This window comes from Oxyura jamaicensis, chromosome 14 (genome assembly GCF_011077185.1).
Source record: "Oxyura jamaicensis isolate SHBP4307 breed ruddy duck chromosome 14, BPBGC_Ojam_1.0, whole genome shotgun sequence".
In the NCBI taxonomy this organism is placed as follows: Eukaryota; Metazoa; Chordata; class Aves; order Anseriformes; family Anatidae; genus Oxyura; species Oxyura jamaicensis.
In genome coordinates, this window is record NC_048906.1 from 6,183,866 (window position 1) to 6,211,109 (window position 27,244).

A 27,244-nucleotide genomic window follows, 5' to 3' on the forward strand; every position below is an offset into this window, starting at 1 on the left:
GGTGACAAGTTCGAGGCATAGAAGGAGATTAAAGATTAAGTTAAAGGTAGCAGTGCTAACAGGCCTTTTCCTGCCCAGCAGTTCTAATTGTTCTTCCTTCCTGCAAATTCAGTGGGCAGCAATGTATATGCAGTGCTGCATTCTTCCCTTAGACTTGTCAGGCTGGTAGATGAATGAAATTTTTTAAAGCACTTTGTTCTGTTTTTTCTTCCTTTTTTTTTTTTTTTTTTTTTTTTTTTTTTTTTTTTTAACCCTCTTCTATTATCCATAGGGTGCATAGGTAAAAATTCAGAAGTGATGTGGAAGCTGTCCCTTTTCACGTCAGACCATGTCCTTCCCTGGGACACAGTAAGTCTGTGTTTTGTAAAGCAGCCTCAATCTGCTCAAACTGGTGCACTTTACAAAGGGGGGGCCATCAAGAGGCATAGGTAAAGATTGCAAATTTCGCTCACTTCGCTTTCCAAAACAATTGTTCAAAGAACAAGAAAAAACTATAGTATCAAAAAGGCCCAGTCTCCTGAACCATTAAGACTTAGTTGTAGTGTATCTACTGCCTTATTTGCAGAAGGTTTTAACACTTGACCTGAAAAGTCAACAAAAGAATCACCATCTCCCATCTTAATAAATTAAGTTCTATCTTCTCTAATCACTTCCTACAAACACACAAAGTCATCTGTTTCCTTTTGGCTTAGATCTTGTATACTGTTTGGAGGAAGAAGGTCTACTTTTGTCAGCACTCCTGTTAAATTTATTTGCTTTTCTAGTTCAAGGAAAAAGCCTATAACTCTGAAAGTCATCCAATGCTTTTATTTATTTATTTTGTTCAGTTTGATTGATATGTCTTTGTTCTGAGCACATACAGAATTGACCACAACTACAGTAGAAGTGCCTCTTGTTAAAACACTTGCAGAATATCCACGTGTGGCCTTCCTGTGCTCGTCTGGTGTAGGAAGCAACTTGACCTTAGATGAAGCCATGCTGAATTTAGAAGTGCTCCCTCATAATCACTACCTAAAATCTTTCTTGCTGATAAGTCTAGAGCTCAACAATTGTTCAGCCAAGTTTGCTGTATATAACTCTTATTTCTTAAGTTACAAGCATAGGGTCTCAAACAAAGATGGCAATAAGACGCGCAATTTGCACTAACAGACTTATGGGTCCTCACTTCCCTTTGCGCCTTGGAAACATTTCACCCGGCTCACTGGGCAAAGAAAGTCAACTGCAGAAGCAGTAATGTTACCCCTAGATATCATCGGTGTTGACATATGCAAATAGCTCAATCTAGCACTTGTTCATAATTGGTCATTTGTTCTTTCTAGCATAAATAAGAAAATTATTTTTTTTAAAGAAAGATGTTGATGATTTTTTCAAATAATTTGTGTAAATATCTTTAGATATACTTGTGTCTATAAGTGTACACAAATATATATATTTATTTATTTTATGTTTCATAGGCCATCAAGATTTATTGTCCTTGGTAGTAAATATTGACCTTGGATTTATCTCAGTCAATGTTTACCTCTTAGGCCAATAAATCTTGAGGTTCACCTTAACAGAAGTCAATATCTGCTTAGTGTTCAGCTCCATCATTAATATAAATATTTTAGTGACCTTTGCATGTATTAGTCTATTTTTTAAAGTCAACTTAATGTTACAAATCCTATGGCACATCAGTAATTTATTTTTCAGATCTGTTTATTCATTTTAAGAATTTTTTTATAACCTCTGAAATTACTGTCAAGTGTGATGTGGCAGAAAGTGTACCTTTTTGAAGAGGAACATGAGTGCATGATGCTATTTAAAATCGAGAGGGAAGTGGCCCATAGTAGCAGGATCCGTTTGTGCAGTTCATCATGCGTTTATCTACCAGCAGGGTATAAGCATTACTTCCATAGCTAGTTCTTTTCTGAAAGACATGAATTGCTTTTTTTTTTTTTTTTCCAAGACTTTCTTTGTATGAGCAAATCTTTCTGAGATCAAGTGTTTGCTTTTCTGTATCTTTCACTGAGTTTAGGGTTAGCAGGGACCTTTAGACCACCTAGTCTGACCTTTTTATCTCCTGCCATCTTTATCTCCTCTATTTAAGAAACACTTTTCGCTGCCTTCCTCCTCCCCTCTCTTTTGACCCTCACGAATAAGAAGTTTGTCTGCAGTGTTCTTGTTGTAGTTATCTTTTTAAATTGCACTTGATTTGGGTTGATAGCATCTCAGTCAAGACCCAAACTGAAGTGTCCCAAGGGCTGGAGTTTTGCCATGTAGATGGTCATCCATAAACACACACAAACATTGCCCTTTTCTGCCTCCGACTTGGACGTGGTCTATACTTGGGCATGACCATTACATCTAAATGTTATCTGAAGCCATTCAGCCATGGGTTGAGTCCCTTTCTAGCTCATGACTTCTTCCCCCTAAAAAGTAAGAAGCAAAGTGGGCTCAAAGTGACCTCCCTCCCCTTCTTCTGCCCCCAGGAACACAGAGAGGACCCCATGAGCTGGGCCCCCAGGTTGTGCAGCCCTCACCTTACCACAAAGCAGCCCGATGGCAAGATTTTTACAGGATCCAGGACAGTTACTTAATTCAGGCACTGTGCTCAAAATTCTCCTTATTACTGCATTACAAAGCACATATATAATACTTGCGATTACAAGACACTTCACAAGTGCAGATAAGAGAGATGTTCTTTGTCCCAGAATGTTCTCTCTCTAAATCCCTGATTCTACAAACCCTTTTTCATTAAATTATTCCTTTTATTTCAAGTATGAGTGGTGACTGTTCACATGAATAAAAGCTTGCAGGGTTAGACCTTTTGCGAGTCTATAGAAAATTTATTGTGAATGTGGAGAGATTTTTATTATTCGTTACAAAGGTGCACGATCAGGCTGTAGGGGTAAATGCTTTAGAAGCGTTGGGCTATGGAGAATTCTGATCCCTGTCACATGAAACAGCAAAAATGTCAGACCGTGGATTTATATGAATATTCCTTGAAGAGAACCAAATACAAGGAATTAGTTGTTCTCTTGTCCTATTTATTCCCCTTAATTGGATTTATTTTAAGTGGGCTTTAGTATAGACATTTCTGCTTAATTTCTTTATTGTATTTTGGAATTTGATATCAACACGAATAGAGCCAGCATGCCCTACATTAAAAAGTCTACTTAAACAGCAAATCTTTTGACTTTTTTTTTTTTTTCTTTGCTATTTTTTAAACTTAATCTAAATCAGTTCTCAGTTTACAGGATGAGTATTTTAAGATGCCTGTGCCAGAGCAGTTTGTAGTAGGGTATCCAGCTAGGACTTGGGGTTCTTTTTGCAGGAATTATACATAGTGATTTTTTTTTTCCATCATTGCTTTATGTTCAGAAATAAATGTCAAAGATGTGTTTGTGTTGAGATAATTTGGCTCAGCCATATATCAAGTCTTCAAGAGATGGAACTGGGAAGCATTTTTTCTCTCTAAAGTTAACATTCAGAGGGATTTGTATGCTACAGGCCATATCATCTCTGGTTTATGTGTGAGGCCTGATAGAGCAAGCACGGCACTTGGCTGTTTTTCTGCAGTGCATGCCTCTAAGTCAGACTGAGGAGCAGCTTACTGTTGTCAGTATTTGATTCATAGAGTTGTGTAAATGGGCAAAAAATTCCTTTCTGTCATGCCAGAGGCCAAATTAAACAGAAATCTGTGAGCGGGGAGGGTTATTTAGTTTTGAGGAAACAACATGAGTTGGGTGATAATGTACCCTTGCGAGTTTTTGCAATTTGGTTTGGGCTGAGTTTGTCCTGGTTTATTTAATGCCATAAAATACGATTCTTCCTGCTGAGAAATTGCTGCAGAAATGATACCAGCGTGAAGGCAAACACCGAGCCAGCAGAGCCGAGTGAAAAGGTGCAAACACTCCATGCCGTTTGGCGGTCGACTGAGAGTGACCAAAAATGTCTGCGTTAATGCTGATCTACCAGCCTGCCTGACGAATTCTTCGTGTTCCCTTTCAAACAGGCATCTCAAAAATGTGCTGCAGATATGCAGGAAGGCATATACAATAGTGCTTTTTCCCCTCTCTCATCCTGGCAATGTAATGAAAGCTCAACATAGCTGAGATTCACGGCCTCGCTATCCCTGTGGAAAGATAAAGTAGACCTGTGCACGTTAAATCACTGAATTTAATACTGGCCGCTCCTGATTTTTTCAATGTTTGCAGCAGAATGCAGGAAAAACAGAGTAGTGACGTGTTTGCAAGGCAGTTTTTTAAAACAGCAAGCTGATAGTAAATTAGTGCGGTGAGGTTAGAAGTAGCAGGTGTTCCTGCCAGTAATATTGCTGCGTGTCTTAAAGATTGCTTTGATGTAAGTTTTAGTGGTTAGTGAAGAGTCTGAAAGAAAATTACTGAGAAAGATGGAACAAAGTAATGCAACTCTGTCTGAATTTATCTCAATGTGTATGAAGAAAGTGTGCCCTTAGGTCTGCATTTGTACATTCTATAGATTTAAACATGCCTAAAAAGCTTCATTTCCTTCAGATCCCTGTAAATACAGATCACTTAAGAAAAAATATATGTATCATCTGATCTAATCGATCTCTATTTTCTCATTCTCTGAATTACTGAAGCTGTAACAAATGAAGCTGCAAAAAATGAAGCTGCTTTAATTGACATAGTTCAGTAAAAAGCTCTTACAAAAGAAGTATTTATTTTCTAAGGAAATTTTATCTCTGGTTCATTTTATTGTAAAGATTCTATCTCAAATGCTGTGAATCACAGATGAAGGGGAGTAATGATAAACTTAGGGAAAACATAAGGAAAATGTGTGGGTGAGTTTGCACATGTCTGTAAGCTATAATAGATATGCAAATATAAAATCAAGTGCTTGTGGACATGTGGTTTTGTGTCAGCTGTGAATTTTATTCATTAGCTGTTTAACACTACATCTATACAATTTTAAAAAATAATTCTGACTCATTCTAGATAACCTTTATCAGCTTTTTTGTAATGATTTCATTTACCGATCCAATTATAAACTAAATTGAATCCTATCCACTAACACAGGTTAGAATGTTTTTATTATATGCAGCTGTTTGATATCCCCAGGTGTGGGAGAGCACAACAAGGATGGAAATTAATTAAGCAAGATGTGGGAGATGGTTGCGGCCGTATGTTATGTGCTTGTCAGCCAAAGGAGACGCATGTCAAACACTGCTTGATTAGTTGCAGCATGCGTTTCTCTGATTTGCAGGAGGCATGCTGCTGAGTGACTTGGTAACTAAAACTGCAGAGGCTTGGCTTCAGTCACTAATCACTTCCCAGCTTTTTCAGTGGCAGGACGTATTGATACACATCTTACATGAATTATCCAAGGAGTTTCCCGATAGGCAAAACTGTTTTACATGAAGCTGATAAAAACCTGCTCTAACTGCATTTATATTTAGCATCTAATCACTAATTCTTGCAGTATCACAAATGACAAGGGCCACCAGGCACAGAAAGGAAAAGATTTTAGCCTAATGTCTTATACTTCTTATCTTTTATCTATTTCTGTGGTGATATAGATGCCAGGCAGAGGTGCTGTCTTGTGGCACTCAAACCTTTCTTCGAGGTGCAGGAGCTGTAGTCATAAAAATAGTGCATAGGAGCAGTATGTATGTGAGTTGAAGGAACAATCACAATAATCAAATACAATATAATTTTCCCATATCTATAGAAAACTCTTAGGAGTGAATCTTGCACAGAGTGCAAAAAAAAAGTAAATTAAAATAGGTGAATATTGGGTTCATGACCAAGTTCCTACAAGCACAATTAGCTGTTTCTAGGCATGCTCTGAATAGGAAAATTGATTAATAGGTAGAATAAATCTTTCCCTGTCAGCAATTTGCTATCCATAAGGATGCAAGAAAACCTAAATATATAATGTTTCTCCCTCATGAAAGACTGTCCTCTCCATCTCAATTTCAAAGGTAAAACAGAAAGCACTATTACTGTTTTGGGGGAGGTATTTTTCACTAAGTAATGTGAACAAAAGGTAATGTACATACTATGTTTTCTTTTGTATTTACTTATGCACATGTGAAATATAATTTACCCTATATAATTTATCCCTATGTAGGAACATTCCTGGATATATATGCTCCTGTGTCTCTAAGTTGAGCATCTACTTCAAGAGATAAGATAGTAGTGCATTTTGTATCTATCACTGCAGGAGCTTGGGAGCTCCTTAAATCTCAGCATTTACAAATATACTTTCAAAGAACTTCCTCTGTAATAACCATTTAGATTAGTGATCTTTATCAGTGCCATTTACAAGGGACTACATTTACAAGGGAGTACTAAAGTAAGGATGATGAGTAGTGCTTAGTAACTCTCTGGTTTAATTGGGATAGTCCAGAAGAGGGAGCTTGAAATTAAAGAGTGAAGAGATTTAAAAGTACTAGAAGAAACACGTTGTTCAAATATGGGAACTTCGTTTTGGTCACCCTTTATCACTGGTGGAATTTGCTTCCTATTAGTAACAGTAGAGATGTGCTTTGGGGATGATTATTATTTTTGTGGTGTTTTCTTTCTGTCCCACCAGAAGCAATTAAGTTAATATATTTACTTATTTTTTTTCAGTGTGGTATCCACCATGTCTTTTCTAGCATGTTTGAGAAAGAGACAATTAATTAATTAACTGTATGGTGGTTACCTGTAAATTGTATATACTCATCTGTGACTTATAGGGCCATTCTCCTCAGTTAGCTCAAATATACTGACCTCGTTTCAATTACACTAGAGATTAATTTGGCCCACTTTGTCTCAAGTACGTGATTTTTCATTGTGATAAGCATTTCCCCAGGTCATTTCTGGAATGCCAGTTCATGCAAATAACAGCTTTGACTTAGTTACAGTGCCCTTCTTTGCTTCTAATAATAATATATTTGGAGCTTTCTCGAACTAAAAGCTTCAATATATTATACTTGCAGCAATGCTGTATTCTTAGTGTATAACCTCCATAAATGTCTCTATCTTTAAATTAGAGTCCTGTACCTGCTGGCTAAGGAAAGAGTTTTCAATCACTTATCCTTTACTTAATAAAACAGAAAGAAGCCTGTGCAGTCTAATGTGTGTGTCTCTGTCTGCGTATTTATATATGTAGATATATATATATTTGTACATCATAACTAAGTGGAAACTGTGTTTTATTGGCCCAAGTTTCTAAGTTTTTTTTTCTTGTTTGTTTTTCTCTTGGCATCTAATTTTACCCCCCATTTTGAGTCTTACTTCCAAGATCAAAATCTTGAGAATACTTACAAACAGAAAACAAACTGACAATGATTAATAGAAATATCATTTTACAATGTCTTATTTTGATATTAGCCTTTTATTAAGAAAACTAATTTTGAAATAATACCATAGTGAAAAGTAGATTCTCTGAAGATACCACAGTAGAACATGTAGACAGTTACAAAACTTTAAAAAAAAAAAAAAAAAAAAAAAAAAAAAAAAAAACATTTTAAATGGGAAATGGCATCAGTCATTTTCCACAGGAATATTCAGTTTCAGCAAACTGATTCTTTCCTGCAGGAAAACATGTTTTTACCTAATTTGTAATCAGGATCTCCTGATACGCACAGAATTTGTTGACGAGCAGTGATACTAGCAATGCAAAGTTGGGATACAATCTCCTCGCAATTATTTATGCAGAAGTGCGCAGATACTCCTACATCTGTACACACAGAGCATATTTTCCGTGCATTATGCATGGGATTGCCTCCAGCTGGCCGCCTGACTCGCGCTCCCCTGCCTCCATGGTGCCTGCGGCTCTGCGCCATACCGCCTCGCCTCTCCTGCTGCGGGAAGCTCGCCGCCAAGCCCAGGGCTGGAAGGGGCTTCCAAGGGTGCCTCGTCCCACCTGCTGCTCCAGCCAGGTCCTCTTGGGGTTGGCTGCTCCAACAGAGGGCCTTGCAGGGCAAGGTTTGAAATCCTTCCCTCTTCTGGGCCTCTCTTGCAGTGCTTGACCATCCTTAGAGCAAGATGTTTCTGTTTATCTGATGGGAATTTCCTCTGTTCCTGTTTGTGCCTGGTGCCTTCTGCTGTGGTCCTCTAACACGGGTCTGGTTCTGTCTTTTATACACCATCCCATTAATCAGCTGTTGAGAGCAGTAAGGTCTGCCCTGAACTTTTTTGTAAGTGCAGTTCTAGCACCCTGTCTTCATCTGCATGCTTCAGCCCTGGACCATTTTGGTGGCCACTGTGGACTCACTCCAGTTTGTCAGTGTCTTTCTTACATGGGAGAGCCCCAGACTGGATGCAGTACTCTGTGCTGCCTTACAAGTGCTGAACAGGGGGAAAGAAATGATTCCTTCAGCCTGCTGGGTACCCTCTTGGTAAAGCAGCTTGGTCTACAGTTGTCCATTAACTAGGAGCTGTGAAAATATGTGCATCTAGCTGCGGCCTGGTATTAGGTCCGATGTGATCCACATGGCCTAACATGCACGCTTGGTAGCATCCTCTTCCACCTCCCTGCATCCCGTGTGCCTTGCCACAGGGCATCTTGTGGAGAATGGCTGATGAGTTTGGCACCACGACTTCCTGAAGGAAACGTGGGTCTTCCCTCAAGCTTGTAAAAGGTAAGCTAGAGATGATAGCAAGAGGCAGACCTGAACTGTATGTCCACTGAGCCCTGCCTCCAGGACAACTGTGGTACAACAAAGGGCTTAGCTGCTTGATTCCCACAAAAGGATGCTTCTGAGGGATGGACAGGAGGAAAAGAGGTCTTGGCATAAGTATGTACCATGGGGTACATGCTTGGATCTCGTTACCCTCCAGCCGCAAGGCTTGGCCCCTTTTTAGAGGATCACCTCGTACTGCAGTCAGCCATGGCAGATGGTTTTCCAGATGAAGATCCCTGCAGAAACCCTGTCTCTTTGAAAGCTATTTTTAATGTGTTGAAGATTATGTGAACCATTGACCTGCAGATATATAGAGAGTCTGTAAAATAAATTGATGCTATGCTTATAAAGTTTCATTCAGGTCGTTCACTGTAATAATTAATGAACCTATAAAAGGACTTCATAGAACAGTAAAAATGGAAATACTTCACAGAAACAGAAGATGGCAGTTGTATTTTTTTTTCTGTTTCACATGCCTCTTAGTTATGTGGACTTGTGACTTAATAAATGTTATGGAATTAGACATGGACTTTAATTTTAACCTGCCATTTAGAACGTCTTCTCATGTCGCATTTCAAAGACTCATGTGGTCATTATAGTAAAATCACTGTATGACTTAATTGTAATAATGATTAAACGTTGGCCATTATAATGAAGTAATTAAATGTTCTCAATTGTTAGTAGCCTTGTTTGTTGCTATAATTAATTTGTTGCTCTCCTAACAGGAAAAGAAGTTGACGGAAGTAGCTGCATAATGTTTTTATTAAGGCTTCAGTACTGACTCTCTATCCTAGGTACATGCCTGTGACACCACATATTTGATTATAACAACTGTGGGCTCCAGACCATTAATGTTAAACACCTCTATAAAGGAATCTTTTCTTTTACCTGTGCAAAGTATTGTTTTTATTCTCAATAGTCATTCGATAATAGTAATTGTTTCTCAGAGGTTTCAGTGTTGTACATCAGCAATGACATGCAGCGTTTTTAGGAACAAGCTGTGGATCAAAGGTTTATACACAGTGTGCACCACATAACACAGAGCCTCCAGTTTGTTTCGTGGTGAAGTACTGCAATTACTCCTTCACTGCATAGATGTTAATTGAACCCAGTTGTCGGTTTTAAATTCTGTGCTCTTTGTCCTTACAGGGCAGGAGAAGATTGTTGTTAGAACAATTGCTAGAAAGTTGTTATCTTTTCAGGAAATGAATCATAAGAATATCTTAGACAAGCAGGAGGAGAGAACAACCTCCAAAACTTCAGAAATCTTAAAATAGTACCCATATATGAGTTACAGCTAAAAAAAGGCGGAGTCGTTATCAACCATGTTTACTAAACTTTAAGGATACATGAGTCAGAAGGCTTTAAAACACTGGAATCCTCATGCTAGAGCAGTTGTAATCCAAGGAAAAGTTGCAAGTCTTTGTTGAATTATGCTAGAGTAACTACATATCTTTTAAACCTATCCTCAACAATACAGGGCTTTCTTTGTTTTGTTAGAGAGACAGCAAAGCAAAAAAAAATGCTGTTTAGCACAAATATTGAAGGCTTTCAGAGTTTGTCTGCACGATGAAATTGTTCTGATTGAACTCTGACAAATGATAACCTGCAGGTATAACGAGGATTTTCCATTTTTGTCTAACACATATACATTTTGTCTATTCCATTTTTCCTTTCCTGTAATGCATTCAGCACAGCAACGGCTGGAAAGAAATCTGATTGTGAAACTGATAAATTGTCTTACATAGTTTCCCTATTTTGGCCATTGCCATGGTCTGGTTCTGAAAGTGCTTGGAATCCTTGTTCTCTCGCTTTGTTTTAACAAGCTTGTTCTCGGTTGCCCATTGCCAGTACTATATTACCTACACTGAACATTATTTTTTTGCCTATCTCATATTCTGCGCAGACTCCAGGCAGCCTCAGTGTAAAAGCAGATGAGATGATTTATTTTTATCATTCACTTTTTCTCGTGAGAAAGTGAAGCTCCTGGGCCTGCCCTGTCTACTAGCTTCCTCTTAGCGCAGTCATTTATGTCTTGGCAAACGGGATATATAAAATGCTACTGAATTAAATCAGCAAAGTATTTCATCATACTTATTTTGCAATCAGTGTGATAGATTGTTTACTGGTATAAACTTTTGCAGCCCCATTGATTTGTGTGGAGTTTTCCTTCTTTGCATAAAAAGGGAGTTGGCTCAGCCTGTGCAGGTGTCAGGAAGTCATACAAACAACAGACAGCAGAGGGTCCCTATGATTTCAGCTCTGACAACAGCCATTTCCAGTTCTCCTGTATACTCATCTTCCATGATTTAGCCTCATGTGCTAAAACTTGCTGCAAGTCTTTGGTATCTTTGACCTTTCTGAAAAAGTCATTTGCATTTTGATATTCCCTAAGAAGACAGGTGGTATTTTTTGATTGAATAGATAGAGATTTCATGTCTAAACACATTTCTTATTCTGACTTTGTTGGACTACTTAACTGTTCTGTATGTTCTGTGCTGCTCACATGCTTCTCTTGTAATTTGTTTTTGAAGGATACTATCAAAAAGTTACAAATAATTAAACGTGCAGAAGTTCCCTTGGAAAACATTAGTAATGTCCTGCTAGTGTCTCCCTTTGGATCCAAATGTGGATATTCATGTACGTACAAACCCACCTGCAACTATAGTTCCAAGTCAAAAATTGTCCTTGATACCTTCTGATTGGAACAAATGTTTGGCTCCAGGTGCCACAATTAAGCAGACAGATCCTCTGGAAGGAGGTAGGGAAGTTGTGAAAAAATTACAAAGCCTATAAAAAATTTTGGCTCTGAAGAGGGTCAGAAAGAGCCCTCCAAGGACAGATGCCGAGCCCAGGAGGTGCTGGGTGCAGTGCATCTCTCGTGGCTGCAGTCTCATGGAACAGCTGCTGAAATACCAGAAGTGGTTGCCCTGTTTCCTTCCATCACCTGCACAAGTCATCTGGAAACATGGCAAATGATAACATTTCCATTTGAACAAAATAAGGAAATCCCTGTGAGCAATTCTCATTTACAGCACAATAATAAAAACCCTGGCAAAAAATCAAGCCCTTTCCATATCAGTTCAGCACACAGAATTGCTAGCACAGTCGATGTCAACAGCTAAGTAGCTGGTGCAGAGGCAGAAGACAGAGGCTGCTGTGTTCTTAGTGGTGCAGCTCAGACAGATGCTGAAAGCATCTGTTCTTAGTGGTGCAGCTCAGACAGAAGATGAAATCATGGTAGTTCAACATTGGGCGAAGACTTAACTAGTGATTTTCTGACTTTCTGTTTACACTGTAATTTAGGAACATGCATGTGTCTGTCTGCCTCTAATTATTTAACAGTATTTAACGATACTTTCAAAACCAAGAAATGCAATTACCTACTTTTGCAGAGCTGTAGGAGAACATGGCTACGATCTTTGCTTGATGATGAGATGGTTGCAGTGCTGTATTTGTAAGGGCTTCTTTTTTTAACCGTAATGGTCAGCAAGAGATTTTGAATGGCTTAAAAAGATAAACGGGTGCACAAGGCAAGAAGAAAACAACAGGACATATTTTGGCGTGCTGTATTATTTATGCCTTCAGTGAGTGCCACTTCTTAACTTGTTCAGTATTTGAAGCTTGATTTGTTTTCTCTGCATAGTACAGCCCCAGGACAAGGCTGGAACTGAATATGGAGCATAGGACATTTACTGGGGAGGTGGAAAATATGTCTGCTTATTGTAGTTTCATATTTTGGCTTGGGTCAGGAACAAATTTTTCAAAATTTCAAAGTATTTTGGCATGTTGATCCTTGTGACATTTTTGTGTTTATTTCAGCAACTGCGAATAAAGGCAATAAGAAAATTCTCAAAACAGATTTTACACTTAGTCTGAATTAAATGAAAAGCCAGATTTCATACAAGGACCTGAAGCATTCGGTACATTAGATGATGATAATTTCCAGAAGGATGGTTTTCTTTGGTGGTATTCTAAGTGTCCCAGCTTTTGGCTGCCAGACTTGTAGGTTGAGAAACTTTGAGGCTGCCTCTTGATCCATATCATCTGAGATCTGAGTCTGTTTAATGAATCTCAAACTGAGCATCCAAAACCAGAAACTCTCCGGCTCATTAATTGCTGAGAGAGATCTTGGCCTATCCATATAATAAATTAAGAACAATAGTTCCAAGTAGAAAGAAACATGACTTTGTGCTTCCATTGACAGTCATGATATTACTGGTCATTTACATTTGTTTATCAAAGATATGTCCTTGTTTTACTCTGGAGATATAAATCAGCACCACCATGATTACGGGTAACTTGTGTGTCTGTGTGTTTATATGTGCTTATATGTATTTTAGGCTAATGTTTGATGACGTATCCTACAAAGGTCTCTTTAAAAATCCAAGCCTTCATCTAATAAAATTAAGACCTTGTTGAAAATCATTGTATTTGTGATGGAAGGAGGCAGCAGAATATTAATGTAAAACTGCTGGTGCTGCCAACAGACTTTGGGTTCATTACACCTTCAACTGAAAGTTTTAGTCTGAGTTTTTTGATAAAACTATATAAAGTGTTTTAGAAATGAGATGTGGAACATTTAGGAGAAGGACACAGTGCTATACATAATTGATTGGGTGCTATTTGTACAGTCAATTGTTAAGTTATAAATAAAATACAGCTTTAAAACAAAGATGAAAGGCTGAAATTGTGGGTAGTTATTTCCTCTGCATTTCTATCTCCCCTCCCAAAAAAGTTTCCAAGTTTGTTCAAGCAGTCACATTTTGGTTTGGTTATTGATATTCACAGTGTCATGTCTATTTTTGGATGTTTCACATTGAAGACCTTATTCTCTGCCATGTGGAGTGCATTCTCCTCCAGTAAATGTTGCAGAACTCTTCGTACAGCTTAGTGAGGTGACCAGGCACGGTGGAAGGAAGGTCGTGGATGAGTCTCTGTGATACCAAATATCCAGATCCTGGAGCTACTGAAGAACAGGTTGGCTTACCTCATTGGCACAGGGTTACTCAGTGTCTGTTCTAGTTCAACACCTAACATCATGGTGCTTTCCCCCAGCACATCTGAACCTCTGCTCCCATTTCTTTTAGGCTGAGTGTGGGCACAGGAACCAGCTCCACAGCCTAAACCAGACTGATGCTTGTTTTCTGCCAACAGAGAAGTCCCTGAACTGGAGAAATCCCTGAACTAGAGAACTGCTGAACCCATTTAAGCTCATTAAAAATGAGTTTAGTGGATTTAAGAATACAGTCCATAGACTTTTCAGAATAATTTATTATAGGTCTTTGCATTGGTGCTCAGAATGGGGTGCGAACATGGTCTCTGCAGCACCTCTGAGCAGGCTTTTTACCAGTGATGGAAGTGTTTCCTGAGTGTGAGTAGAAATAGCACAGGATGGGCCTGATGAAACAACAGGGGCAAAAAGTATCATCTTAGTATGGGTCTAAGCATCCCTTGCAGGTACTCCGGAGCAGCGGGAGGTGCTTGGGTTCAGGTCTCCCACTTCTCCTGTGAGTGGTACTGACCCAGAGCAATGGTACTCCGTCTCAGCCATGGAAGCAAAAACATTCTGGCTGCTTAAGAGGAAAGACATGACCAATTTGAACTTAGGAGTGAAACATTTCCTAGAACTGAGCCTGAATAAATTCTGGAACAGATGAACAGGAAATAAGCTAATAATGGGATTTTACAATATGCATTTCCCATATAAGGCATTGAAATGCAACATGGGTTTGTTGCTGATCTTCTGGCTATTTTGATGAAAATGTCACGTTTCTCCACTGTTTGCACTCCTTTACGTTTTTGAGGAATTTGCTCCATTCCAAGGGTTTCATCTCACCTCCCTCATTGGTGGTCCACAAATGGACCATTCCCACTCCGGACCAGCAAAGAGCGTGGTTAACAACTCCGCCTGGCTGCCTTTTGTTTGTGTGGGGGAGCTATTTCCTTTAGCCCTTGCTACTGATGCATAGGAAGGGGAAGAGAGGTGGGGATCACCCATCTCAGTGCTGTTCGTGCGTCTGAAAATAAGTTCCCCAAAACCCCGGTGTGGAGAGAGGAAGCCCTGGCTCCAGGGAGCCTGCTGTCTCCCTCAATAAACAAAGGACTGGGTTTGGGCAAGTTGCCCAAAGTGTTGGTGCAGGGTGCATTCTCGTCCTTACTGCTCTGCCTGGCCTTTTAAGGATATGTGACAGTATGCTTAAGAACACAGTAAGGTGTGTAATTCAGCAGTGATTAATGAGGGAAAGGCTCTTCTCTAGCTTCAGCGTTTCTATAGCATTGGTCGGATTCCCTTCTCACTAGTAACTCGCTAAAGTGCAACTAAGATTTTCAGTTTGGCCTCCCGTCTCCTGCGCTGTCAGTGTAGTCTCTTGCCAGCTCTTATCCTACGTTAATTTAGAGCCATCTACCTTTCCAAACGTTCTCTGCATTGTGGAACAGGTTTTGCTTGTGAATGTGAGGCCAGATGTTCAGAAGAGCAGAGCTCCCGTTTAGGCATCTAGCAATTACTGCTGTGACACATACTGATTGCAGCTGAAAATATGAAATCTGTCTGCTTAGACAGTAAAATATTCAAGCTGGCTAGTTTGTGTAATGCTGTAAGAAGTGGCCTATGTGCATATAATTCAGGAGTTCTTTCAAAATAGCATGCACTGAATCATGGCCTCAGTTTTAAACCACAGCTTGTGCCAAACTAGTTATTTTGGTTTCTTGCCAAGCAGGGGTTCTCTTACAACTAACATTTTCCTTTTCTTTTTCTGCCCTATCTCTTCATGAAGGCTTAATGCAACAATGACTGTAGGTCTACTGGCTAGATAAGAAATAAGTCTGATTTGTTAACAATTTTTTTCTTTCCTTTTCCAGTGACATATTTGATGCCATGTTTCCCGTTACACACATCGCAGGAGAAACGGTCATACAACAGGGTAATCCTTCACCTCTTATTTACCCTTGCATGTTTGCTTAGACTGATTCACATCTCTTCATCTGAGAGTTCACCCTCTTTGCTTAATGGGAAGAATGACCATATTCCAAGAGCTTGTAAGTGTTGGGCTATATCATAAATTCATTGATGTAGCCACAATCTTTTGCTCACATTCTTCTCTAATATATGTTCACAATCTTCTCTAATATATATAGAGCTCTCCAGCAAAACCACACTGATAGATCTCCAGGGTTTCAAACTGCTATGGTTAAATATAGATAAGTAGTATTTCAAATTAAAATGTCCATTCCTCAACTTAAAATATTCAGGAAGCACAGCTCAGAATGCGTAAGGGTGGCACAGGGTAGCTGAGAGTAATTAGAGATGGAAAACATTTTTGCAGATGTTGGGAATATTCAACACCTCATTGTGCTGTATCATAGTTATCACACTTGGCAACTTACCTGCATGCCTGCAGCATGTTGTGGAGGACTTCAGTACCTTCAGGATATACTAAAGCCTCTTGCTTGTTTACATTGAATAAAGTGTTAGATCAATCAAAAGAGATAAATTAATGCAATTCAAAAATACTAATAGGAAGAAATGATAGTGATAGTTTGATTTATGAAGGAAAGTAGGTAAGGATGTTTCAGAAAATGAGTCTCCCTGTAAGTAATTTGGTGTACAAACCTGTGCAAATATGTACAGATTTAAATATGGAGACAGGAAATAAGTGACTAGTTTAGCAGACCTTCAGGAAACATTCACCGTTTATATTTTGCTTCCAGGTGATGAAGGAGACAACTTCTACGTGATTGACCAAGGCGAAGTGGATGTAAGTACACAGTTACGATCTGATGCTTATTTTGATTTTGCGTAATAAACTTTTATGCACTGGCACATAACTTTATCCAGCCATGTTCTGTGGTTCTGTCTCCTTTGTTCTTGAAATAGATTTCACAGGATTGGTCTCATTACTTCGCTTTTGTTGTGTTAAGTCATTTGTGCATAATTTTATAATTGGCATGTTTTACATCCTAACTTATTTGTCCATTCCAGGCAGGAAAATATGGTATCAAAAACAAGCAAATGACATTATCTTCAGAACCCTAACCACACCTGGAGGTGTGCAGTCTTTGGCAGAACAGGCCACCATGCTGGAATGCACCCGAGGGTTCAGATCAACCATAAGGAAAATATTTTCTTTAATCAGTTAGCTTAGCTCATGTGTTTTTTTTTCTTCCAAATTGAGATACAGCCTGAGGCAGCTAGTTTCATCTTAGAAACCTTAATTTGCTTTTAAAATTAGATCCAAATATACGAACAATGCAGCATATTAATAAAGCAAGGATTATTATAAGTGTAAAGTGATCTGTTAGACCACAAAGTGTTTAAGGGAGTATGTGGTGGTTTAATCAGCAAGTCTTTGAAATACAGCTTTCTTCCGAAACTGCCTTCCAAATTGTAATCTGTTCACCTCTTATCATATTTATGCTGTATGAAACTGACCCTTTTGCAGTTTTGCTGCAAGTTTCTCATTTGACAGAATTCTCTACACACATCTTTCCTACCAAGAGTTGTTGGGTAGGACAGGTTTGCTCATTAGCAACTGCTCCTCAAATGCCCAGATGGCTTTTGTCTGGAATACTTAAAGGAGAAAGTGATTTATTTTAAATCCAGGCAGGAGGCATACAGTTATTTTAGTGAAAGTTAATTTTTTTTTAGAAGTCTCTTTGTGTCCGGAGACCATCTAATTGGTATTGTTGGGAATTGAGAAACTTCACATGCTGCCTCTGCCTCTGGAAGCTGCTTCTCAGGAAATCTGCCTGACTCACTGTTCCTATCAGGCATACCTCTCAACAGCAAACATTGCCACATCCACAGTGCCATAAAATAAAAGAACAATATTTATAGAACAGTGCTAAAATTTAGTTTTAAAATAATTGGTTCAGGCCCGATACTGAGCTTAATGACTTCACTGGCTTTGAATCAGACCCACAAACATACACAAATGCACTATTGAAGTTATAGATTAGTCTTCTTTAAAAACAATTTGCCTTCACTGAAAGCCTTTAGGAAAGTGTTCTTCAATGTTTGGCTCAAGAACAGAGGGGGTCCGAATGACCTAAGAAAACAATTTCAAAACACTTGCAATTAATTGCAACAAAAGATATCTTCCACATGCACACATCATTTTTACACACAAAGCACTGACAAAATGGGGAAAATAAATGTCCAGGGCCTAGTTTAGTATCTGCTTGTAAAACCATCATGCAAGGTGCTTTGTGGATTTTCTGTAACTGGTGGTTGCCTCTAGTGGCCAAGGTGGCCTTATCTCTGCAGATGTTGAGAAGTACTCGCTTAGAGCACCAGTGGCTGTATTCTCTGTCAGGTAAGATAGCACCTTAGTTTCCTTCCCTGGTAAATCCTGACACCTACTCAAAAACACTGTTACTACATCATGCTAGTTGTATATCAGAGGTTCTGCTTGTTTTTTAAGAATAAAGTTGAAATTCTTTCAGAAATAATCTTGACCAGAAATGGTCTGAGACATGTGTCCAGATCATTTTTCACTGATGATTTCTTGAGTTCATTGAAGTCTAATGCAGAATAATATTGCATTTCCCAGAATGTTTCAAGGGCCTTTGAGGTTTCTGAGGCAGGATTTGGGGTAAAACTTGAAAAATAACTAGAGCAACAAAGTAGCCTCATTGCCACTGCAATGCAAGTACCTATAGGCTCTTAAGCTGTACAGATGTTTTTGAAAACTTTTTCCTAGACCCCTGGTATGACAGGCTGGCAAGCAAGCAGGTGAGCAATCCTGTTGACTTCTGTGGGACTCACGTTTAGAATTAACTGATCTCAGGAGTGCTTTCCTGATCAAAGAAAGGACCACTCATTGTTTGCTAAAGAGTGTAGTGCACAGCTTTGTTTTATGCTGTTAGAGTTGAAGGCAGAAGCTCTCTTTGTATTCTGATTAGTTTGCAGTTCTCCGGTCAATTAAATAAGATACGGGATATTCAGTTTTCCTGCCTCGTCTGAGAGATTTCCAAAGATTTCTAAGAAAAAAAGAAATTTCTGGATTTCTTTGAATAGATCACACCTTCATGTTCCCAAGCATTCTCAACCCCTACTCCCCTCATTGCTAAAAGCAGCGTGTAGCTCCTAGGAGAATGATCAAAGTGGAAAGATCTACAACGTCATCCTGACACTTCCCAGATCCATGGATGGGCAGTTTTCTGATGTGAGCAGTGGGACAAACACATCCTAACAAGACTTGGGAGATGTCATTTTGACTGTGCTTATTCCAGGAACAGCCAAAGCTCCTGACTCTTTATGTCTTGACAAACTCTTCTGTGATCAACTATCATGATGTCCTCCTTCAACATCCTCCTTCCTTCATCCTGGTGGAGCTAACAGCTGCAGTCCCATCTCAGCTGGGTTTTCTCTCTGTCCTAAGCCTTGCCTACATCTTCAGCCAAAAAAACCCTGAATTCTTTTGTGAGTTACTGTGGAAGACACAAGAAATACTCAGTCATCCAGGAGCAAGTTGCAAGTACACCATGGGAGCTACAGAAGTTACTTATGGAAATTACCTTTGCTGTGAAGCATGCAGAGAAACAAGCCCTTTCCCCCATAGATTAAAACTTGTACCAGGGCAGTTGGTGCTGAGCAGCTCATGCCCAGTAACTTGCTTGTGTATAAGGCAGCAGCTCCCAGCCCCCATGGGTGTGCACTGACAACTGTAAATATCGTGCTCCCCAGAAAAAAAGTTCTTCCACTTTCTGGGCAGCAGTGCTAAAATCCATGTTGTCTGAAGAAAATCCAGACCACTAGTAACTGAGCTGCAGTTCATTTAAGCCTTGCCAGATTCTTTTTTGGCATGCTTCCACTCTTCTCCAAGAAAAAAAAAAGCTACTTGGAGAGTAGACAATTGACCCCGAGACTTAAAGCCTCAAGCCATTTTCTGCCTAGTTCAGCTGGTGTTGGCATATGCATTGAGGCTTTTAACCCCTGGCCAGGCTGTGCTTTCATCATTTCCTTGATCTGCACAGAAGTGTCAGGTATACCCGGACTGTGGATTCAAGGAGCAATTTACTCTGAGCAACCAGGTTTTCCATACACATGCAAAGATACATGTAAAGGAAATCGCAGTTGCCATCATAAAATTTCCATCCCCTGGAAGAAAGTCAGGGCAAAACTAAAATAAAATCTATCAACCAAGCAAAAAAACAACCAACCAACCAAACAGAAACTACCAATAAAATGGGAATAACTAAAGCAGCAAATAGTGTTTTGAGTTAGGAAAAAACATTCTAAAGTAATTTACTGTTAGTCTTGGGATAGGCACCCAAAAGAGTAAGTAAGAAATCTCCAATTTTCTTAGTAATAATCGGTGTCCAATTGTAAATATGATTCAATAATGTATTTTAAAATATATTAACACATTATCCTCAACTCTTCCTTTCTTAGAGTATTAGTACCCCGTTAGCATATCCACAGATTAAAGTATCTGTACATTTCCTTCCTGTTATTACCGTGGCCAGCCCAATAAGATGGAATACCCCTCAGTTTGAAAGCACGCTGCCCCGCTTGACATGACCTGTGCACCAAGGGAGAAGAGCTTTTTTTTTTTTTTTTTATGTAAAAAGATTTTTTAATCTCACTTCCTTATGACAGTGAAGAAGATTTACAATTATGTGGCAGCTGTTGTGAAGTTAATAAAAGCAGACATCCACAGAGATGCTGGTAGCTATTTTACCTAACTTTAAAGAAATCAAAGTGTTCTTCAGAGAATGCAAAGCCATAGGAGCTGAACATGAAAGGTTCTTGGTTGCTGGCTGTTATTTTCAGATCATTTCTTTACAGCAGATTGCCATCTGACTTGTATGCTTACTCAGCTAAAAAGCGTGTAAGCCATCACCTTACTGCTTTGCAGCACTTCCCAGAACGCCATTTATAATGAAGAAATCAGGAAGAGGTGGGTCTGGGAGAAGCTGGATTTTTTGTGTCATGCACCGGGTACTAGAAACCAGGATGGGAAAGGTATTGGACCAAAGCAGGCACTGGGTGGGAAGGGACGTGATAAAGTTACTGGTCACAGTCTTCCTTAGCTGTTTGGGGTTGAGGAGAATTGTTAACTCATGACCTGGCCCTGCATATGGATAAAGTTTATACTAGGTAGATAATGGCATGAGGTTTGAAGTCTCAGAGGTCAATTGTCTACCGGAAGCTTTTCTGCTAGGAGACATGTGAATGTATGCCAAAATGTATCTGGCAGAGCTTAAATTAAAGCTTCCAGTAAAGATGTTGAAAGCACCTGCTAAAGTATGTGTCTTGCAAAAATCTCTAATCCATACTTCTAAATATAAAAGTGACTTCCTGTTTATTATTTTAATCTTACAACCTCACATTTTTTACTTTAAAAAGCACCATCAACTACCATTTTAGAACAGATGTATATTTTAGACCCAACAACTTCCCATTCTATTTAATGTCATGGCAACTTTCTACAGTCATTCTCAGGTTTTCTTCTTGTAAAACAACAGCAGTCAACATACAGGATAGTGAAAATCAAAGGGATAACTTTTCAGTATTTTTCTTAAATAGCTTCTTTGTTTACTGTATTAAGTTATATTTGGAGCTATAAAATAATATTGTGGACAACAGATAAGATTATCTTTCTACTGTAGGTCAAATCTTCTTGAGGCCCTTGTTTATATATACAAATTGTCTAGTTTGTATATACAAAGATGAAAATTACATAGTGGTTTATGTGAGAATAGTGCTGTTTTTTAAAACTAGTTATGTTTTATAATCCATAGGTCGCTTTTTGTTTGAATTCTTCCATCTTTAAGTTTTTTCCTGTTTGACACCTTTCTAATTTTGGAAGGATACTTCCTGAAATTTTGAACATAACTTCTTAAAGCTTGGAGTTGTCAGCTTGAATTTTTAGGATACTGAAAGCAGTCTCCAAGTTAGTATATTTATATTTAAGAAAAACACATTCGTACTACAAATAAACCACTGGCTTTATTTGGGAAAGCTACCCACATATAAATATCCTTCACGTCTAAGACTTGCTTATTTTTCCAAGACAAACTAAACCTCATCTTCATTTTTGGATAACAAATATTAAGGCTTGACAAGACACAAAGCACAAATTATTACAAACAGATTTGAGGGAGGGAATTTAAGATCTGAACGTTGCAATGCCTGGAACAAATTAGATTGTCCACATAGATCACAAAGTGGCAACAACAACAACAACAAAAAAGCTAAAAGTCTATTTGAAATCAGTGATACAAAATTACAGACGTAGTAGTAAAGGTAAGCTCACTCCTATACAGCTCAGAGGTACACGTTCATATCTTGCTTTCAAAGTAACATGGTTATATTACTGTGGTAAGGTCACATTCTGCTTCTCTAGACAACAGGAGGATGGATGAGGCCAAGATGCATTCCTATTACATTGAGCATTGCGTGACTCATTGCATATTCTCTTGCAGTTAGCACATATGTATATCGTGGCCTATGGAGAACGGAACCACTGATGCTCACAGACAATTTTTCCCACTTGTCTCCTAAAAAAAAAACAAAGTGAACCAAGTTGCGTGATTTCTAAGCCCACAAGAATTGCACTGCTCATACATGGTGGAAAACAATAGAAATCTTAAATACTCTTGATCTGCGGAAAGTAGGTGGTCCTGATGGCTTTATTCCGCCTCATATTTGGGCATTTTACAGTTACACATTTCTGTCCAGCTGCATGAAAAAAGAAGGTTCCAACTATTACGGAGCTGCGATCAGCAGGTCAAGTAACAAGTAGGAATAATTCACTTGTGTACTCGCTTCTTTGGTTAGAGTTCCCAATTGCCTAAAATGGTCTGAGCCAAAACCTCAGCCCAGTATTTTTTTTAGGGTAAAAAGGAGATCATCTGAGCTGCTGCCATATAACATTGGCTTTCATTAGCTGTTCTGAGCCTAAAATAGCTTTACTTCCTACACCTTACAAACAGAGCCACTTTCCTTTCTACTTCTTATCTTTTTTTTAAAAAAAAAAAACAATTTGAAAGGGAATTGTGGAGTTGAACTCTGTAAAAGGGCAGAATGGCATTGTGATGTATCATCAATGCACTTTAACATTGTCATGAAGACAAAAGTTAATTGTTGACTTAGGCCTTTTCAGAGAATGATGTGCAATGGCTTTCCTCTTAGAAAACAATAGTTATTCTCAATCTGTTTCGTCTTTTGAAGACTGATATTGGAAATGGCATTTTTATTGGGGGAGTGAATACTGAGCCCAAAGACTGTCAGATCAATGATTTGGTTTCACTTCAGAGTACTTTAAACCTGACACCCTTGGGGTGGGGGAATGACTATTTGCATAAACTGTTTATAGGCTAGATGTCAAACATCTTTCAGGGAGTCTTGTCAAATAAGACAGTAAAATTAGTCTTAGAGCAGATTTGTAGTAGCCTCTGTTTACAACAACTGTGCAACAGCAAATGGCTATCCTTCACATGTTCTCTCTTGAGTTTTACCAGCTTAATTCCCTTCTGGGCTGCAGACATAATGCATAATGCTTTAAAAAGAAACGTCAACCATACTGCTTAAAAATAGGTGTTGGAATGAGTTTATTTTCTGCTTTTAATTCAAACCCTGGTTTGTATTCCTCAATGAAATTGTAACTGCGTTTAACAAATCATTTTACTAAACTGCTTCTTGTGCAAAAACAAAAACCGTTCTTCACAAAAGCGCACAGAAACACCACATGCATTTCTGTGTGCTAAAATGAATCAAGGATACTGACATTCACAATGTAGTCCAAAATGTTTTAAAATCTATTACACTTTCCCTATTGGACCCTAGGAATTTTTTGACAACCTCAGAGTTTGGGCTAGATGATCTTAGAGGTTTTTTCCAACCTAAATGATTCTATGATTCTGTGACTTTGGTTGAGATTTGTACTGAAGACATGAATTAGCTGTAGTAAACCCAGGGTCCATCTGGTGAAATACCCCACAGTAAGAGAGTATCCCTACATTCAGATACGCATATGGTCAAGTTTGCAATGGATTCACTGAGTTTTAAAAATTTCGTACATTATGTTACTAGCCTTTAAGAATCCTAAATCTATTCATCCGTTTCTCCATTTTTTGTCAAAACAAAAAAAAAAAGACCCACAGTTTTACCGGCTTGTTTCACCTACCAGGAAAGTGCTTGGGTTTGTCAGGGTTTTTAAAACTTCTTTTTCTAGTTTCATCTTTGAGGAGAATCAGAAGTCAATTCAATGTTCTGTGCGAATTACTTTCTGCAGGGAGTGTAAAAGTTTGAAAGGAAACACTGTTGTTATTCTCTTGTGTGATATTCTCCTACGTGTCATTCCTTCTGTAGTGGCAAAGAAAAGAAGCTGCAAACACCTTTTGTGGCTTGAGCTCTTTCCTGGCAGTCTGCTACCACCTGCCTATTTTGGATTCTTTTCCCCCTTTATTTCAACCCCTTGATCTTTGATGCTCCAGGAACATAAAGAGCCACAACATTGTCCGGAGTCCAGCAGCGATGCTAATACTGCTCCTTTTCAGCTCTTTCCCAAGAGGTCCCTTGATCAGCTGAACTGCTCCATGGCCTCATCTAGCTCCTACCGAAACAGCTTTTCACTCACCTAGGTAGGAGCCAGATGAGATCTTAATTGAATATTGGGAAGATAAATTGGGATTGATTCCAGCTGTAGTTCGTAATATGCCTTTTCATCATAAAATGAAGTTAGAAGTAAAATTAATACCGACAGTTCGTTGAATTTTGACCCTAGTTCATTTATTTTGGTCACTGTCTTTTCTCATGCCTAGCTTAAATACAGCTCTATTTCACATTTTTAAAAACTGCTCATCTGCTGCTCTGCAACTGGTAATAGGCTATGGCCCTTTCCCATCATTTCCTGCTGAAGACAAAGATACCTGCATATTTTCTTCTATTTTTTGTCACAAAACTTCCGCAGAAGTAAAATTAATTCTTGTTCATTTCTGTTGTTGGCCTGTAACAGACTGGGACATATTCTGCACCAGATAAATGCACACAGCCTTTCCTACCCTCTAAACTCACTGACACATTAACAGAATGAAAAGGGTTTATTGTGTAGGTTTATAGCAGCGAGGCTACAAGCAAGGTGCAGAATACATGATCCATACTTGTTTTAGAATACATTATTATCTCTCAGGAGCTGTATGATCAATGAGAAATTCAGCCCAGTGTAAAGCACCTGCCTAAGTCCCCCTTTCTCTCGCGAAGGTTTTACATAGGACTCAAGTGTAGGACTTCTCAAATTCTGCGTCATCCAGGAGTGATGCTGTGCATAGTGGTACCAATCCATGCCATGTTTCGAGAGGATGTTATCTAACAGCCTTTGGGCCAAACATTGCTTCACAAGTTCAGATGCATGAGTTACAGATGAAGGATGATTCTGTGTGTAGCTTCCCAAATCCAAAGCACGTAGTACTCTTCACGAAGGGAGAAAGAGATTTCAATAGTTACGTTTAAATGTGGGAGACACTAAGCTTAGGGAGAGGAAAAAAAAACAAACACATTCCTTTTCAGAAGATGTTTCCCTGTCTTGAACGTTTTTAATTTCATGGCCATGGTGCTTTTCAGCAAACCTCATTATACGTATCAACAAATCTCCTTCCTTTCAAGTTTGACAGTGTTAATAAAAAGCCAAAGTTGTGACAGTTCTGCTTGTTGACTGTCTGAGCTTCCAACACAAGAGGGAAAAGCCGATGCCAGTTAACCACAGGAGCTGAAAAAGCAGAGAGTAAATACCGGCATTGTACTGAAGCAAGACGACTTGAAATTCTGTCCACAAAGCAGGTTGTTGCCCTCTTTGTGACTCACTGAGGAAACTGTTACGCTCTTGTTTTCTTTCTGTGTCCCTAGCATAGAAAGGAAACTGCTAATAGCTTTTTAGGTAACTGGCAGGAGGAGGAAAGCTGCAGCTAAAACCCCAAATTGGTTTTGCTTCTCTTTTTGCGTTGTGCCATGGTAGGTTTATGTCAATGGAGAGTGGGTCACCAGCATCGGAGAAGGAGGTAGCTTCGGGGAGCTGGCACTGATCTATGGTACACCCAGGGCTGCCACGGTCAAGGCCAAGACAGATCTCAAGCTCTGGGGCATCGACAGAGACAGCTACAGACGCATTTTAATGGTAAGTTCATGGAGAATGACTTGTTTATGGAGCTGTTATTTTTTACTTTCTTTTGTAGTGCCAGGGCTTCTATTCTGTGATCAGATTACCCTGATGGCAGAAAGCTCTGCAGCCTCTGTTTCTAAATAAAAGAGAGAGAACATGACAATAATATTAAGTAACAAAATCAAGTGAAGTAAAAGGTAACAAGATTCAGTAGAAAGATGCTGATTCAGAAATGCAATTGAATAATGTTATTAATAACTCATACCAGAATACCTGCTGACAACTATGAAAGCTTCAGGCCTCCCTTACCCACCTAAGCTAATGCAAGTTCTCTCCTTCTCGTGCACCTCAAAATGTCATCACTACCCCTTGCCTATGGGGTCTTTGAACTTGTACCATGAACTCTTAAAGGCAGGCAATGCTAGGGAAATCCTAAAAAAAAAAAAAAAGCCTCAGTTGGACTCTGCCCTCCATCTTTGTCAGCCAACACACAGCCACAGATATCACAGGATGTGAAGCTGCAGTCTGTGCTGACAGTTCATGGCCCTCCTCCTTTCAGACTCCCTGATCTCTGCAGCAAAGCGAAGGAGACCTTCTGGGCACCTGGGCTGTGTGCTAGGTTATGGGTTTGCTGTCAGTTCTTGAGTAGTGTGTTTATAATGAAAACTTTGACAGAGAATTATCTTTAGCAATGTCATAACTTTTTGGGGGTGTTTGTTTCTGATCTCAATGTGCCTATCATTTCCTTCTCCAGAAAATATTCCTTTTTTTTTTTTTTTTTTTTTGATAATTAACAGCTCTATGTAAAGCTTCTTTCTCAATAGGACTTTCCTATAAAAGCTGCATTGTTTCATTATGATCTGAAGAAAATTATACTATGCTCTCAGCATAATAAAGGAATGTGCATTTTGAGATCATATATATATCCAGCAGATGCCATGGGTAACTGAAAAATTAGCAAAAGGACTGAGTAGATTTTACAGTTAAATGATTAGTTCTTAAGCAACAGAGTGTAAGAATGATCTTTATTTATACTTGTGATGACTGCTAGATGTCTGTATGAAACATTACTGTTTTTCAGTCTGTATTTCATGGTCTGGGTTCTGTATCACGTAAACGAACACCACACTGACATCCAGGAGAGTACAGCTGATGGAAATATGCTCTATCCCCAGATGTTCAGCCTGGTAGTTCCAAGACAAGATATAGGAATAACGTTGAGAATCGTACTGTCTTCTCTCTCTTGTCCTTAAGCAGGATGAAATTTTTGAATGCTTCCCAGTGCAGGGAAGCAGGCAGTAGTAACTGAGACCTTTCTTCAAGATACTTCTAAACCACAGGGCAGGAGAACTTCGTAACAGATTTAAGAGGCACACGAACTTATTTGTCCCATGTCCTACACGGGTGCAATGGAGGGGTGTCTGGAATAATGGGTGCAACGAACCTGCATGCTGCAAGGAAGGATTGAAGGCATAAAGGAGAAGGAATGTAGGTGGAAAAT

The 27,244-nt window shown here is 39.0% G+C and overlaps 1 protein-coding gene across 2 annotated transcripts in view; it reads left to right on the plus strand.

The window, feature by feature from the left end:
- The window catches only part of PRKAR1B (protein kinase cAMP-dependent type I regulatory subunit beta), a 100,145-nt gene that overhangs the window by 41,462 nt on the left and 31,439 nt on the right, over positions 1–27,244 (plus strand). For both annotated transcript variants that reach the window (XM_035339778.1, XM_035339777.1), the window contains exons 5-7: positions 15,500–15,561; positions 16,349–16,395; positions 25,600–25,758. In XM_035339778.1, the coding sequence (XP_035195669.1) occupies positions 15,500–15,561; positions 16,349–16,395; positions 25,600–25,758 (268 nt within the window). The remainder of the gene's footprint in view (positions 1–15,499; positions 15,562–16,348; positions 16,396–25,599; positions 25,759–27,244) is intronic.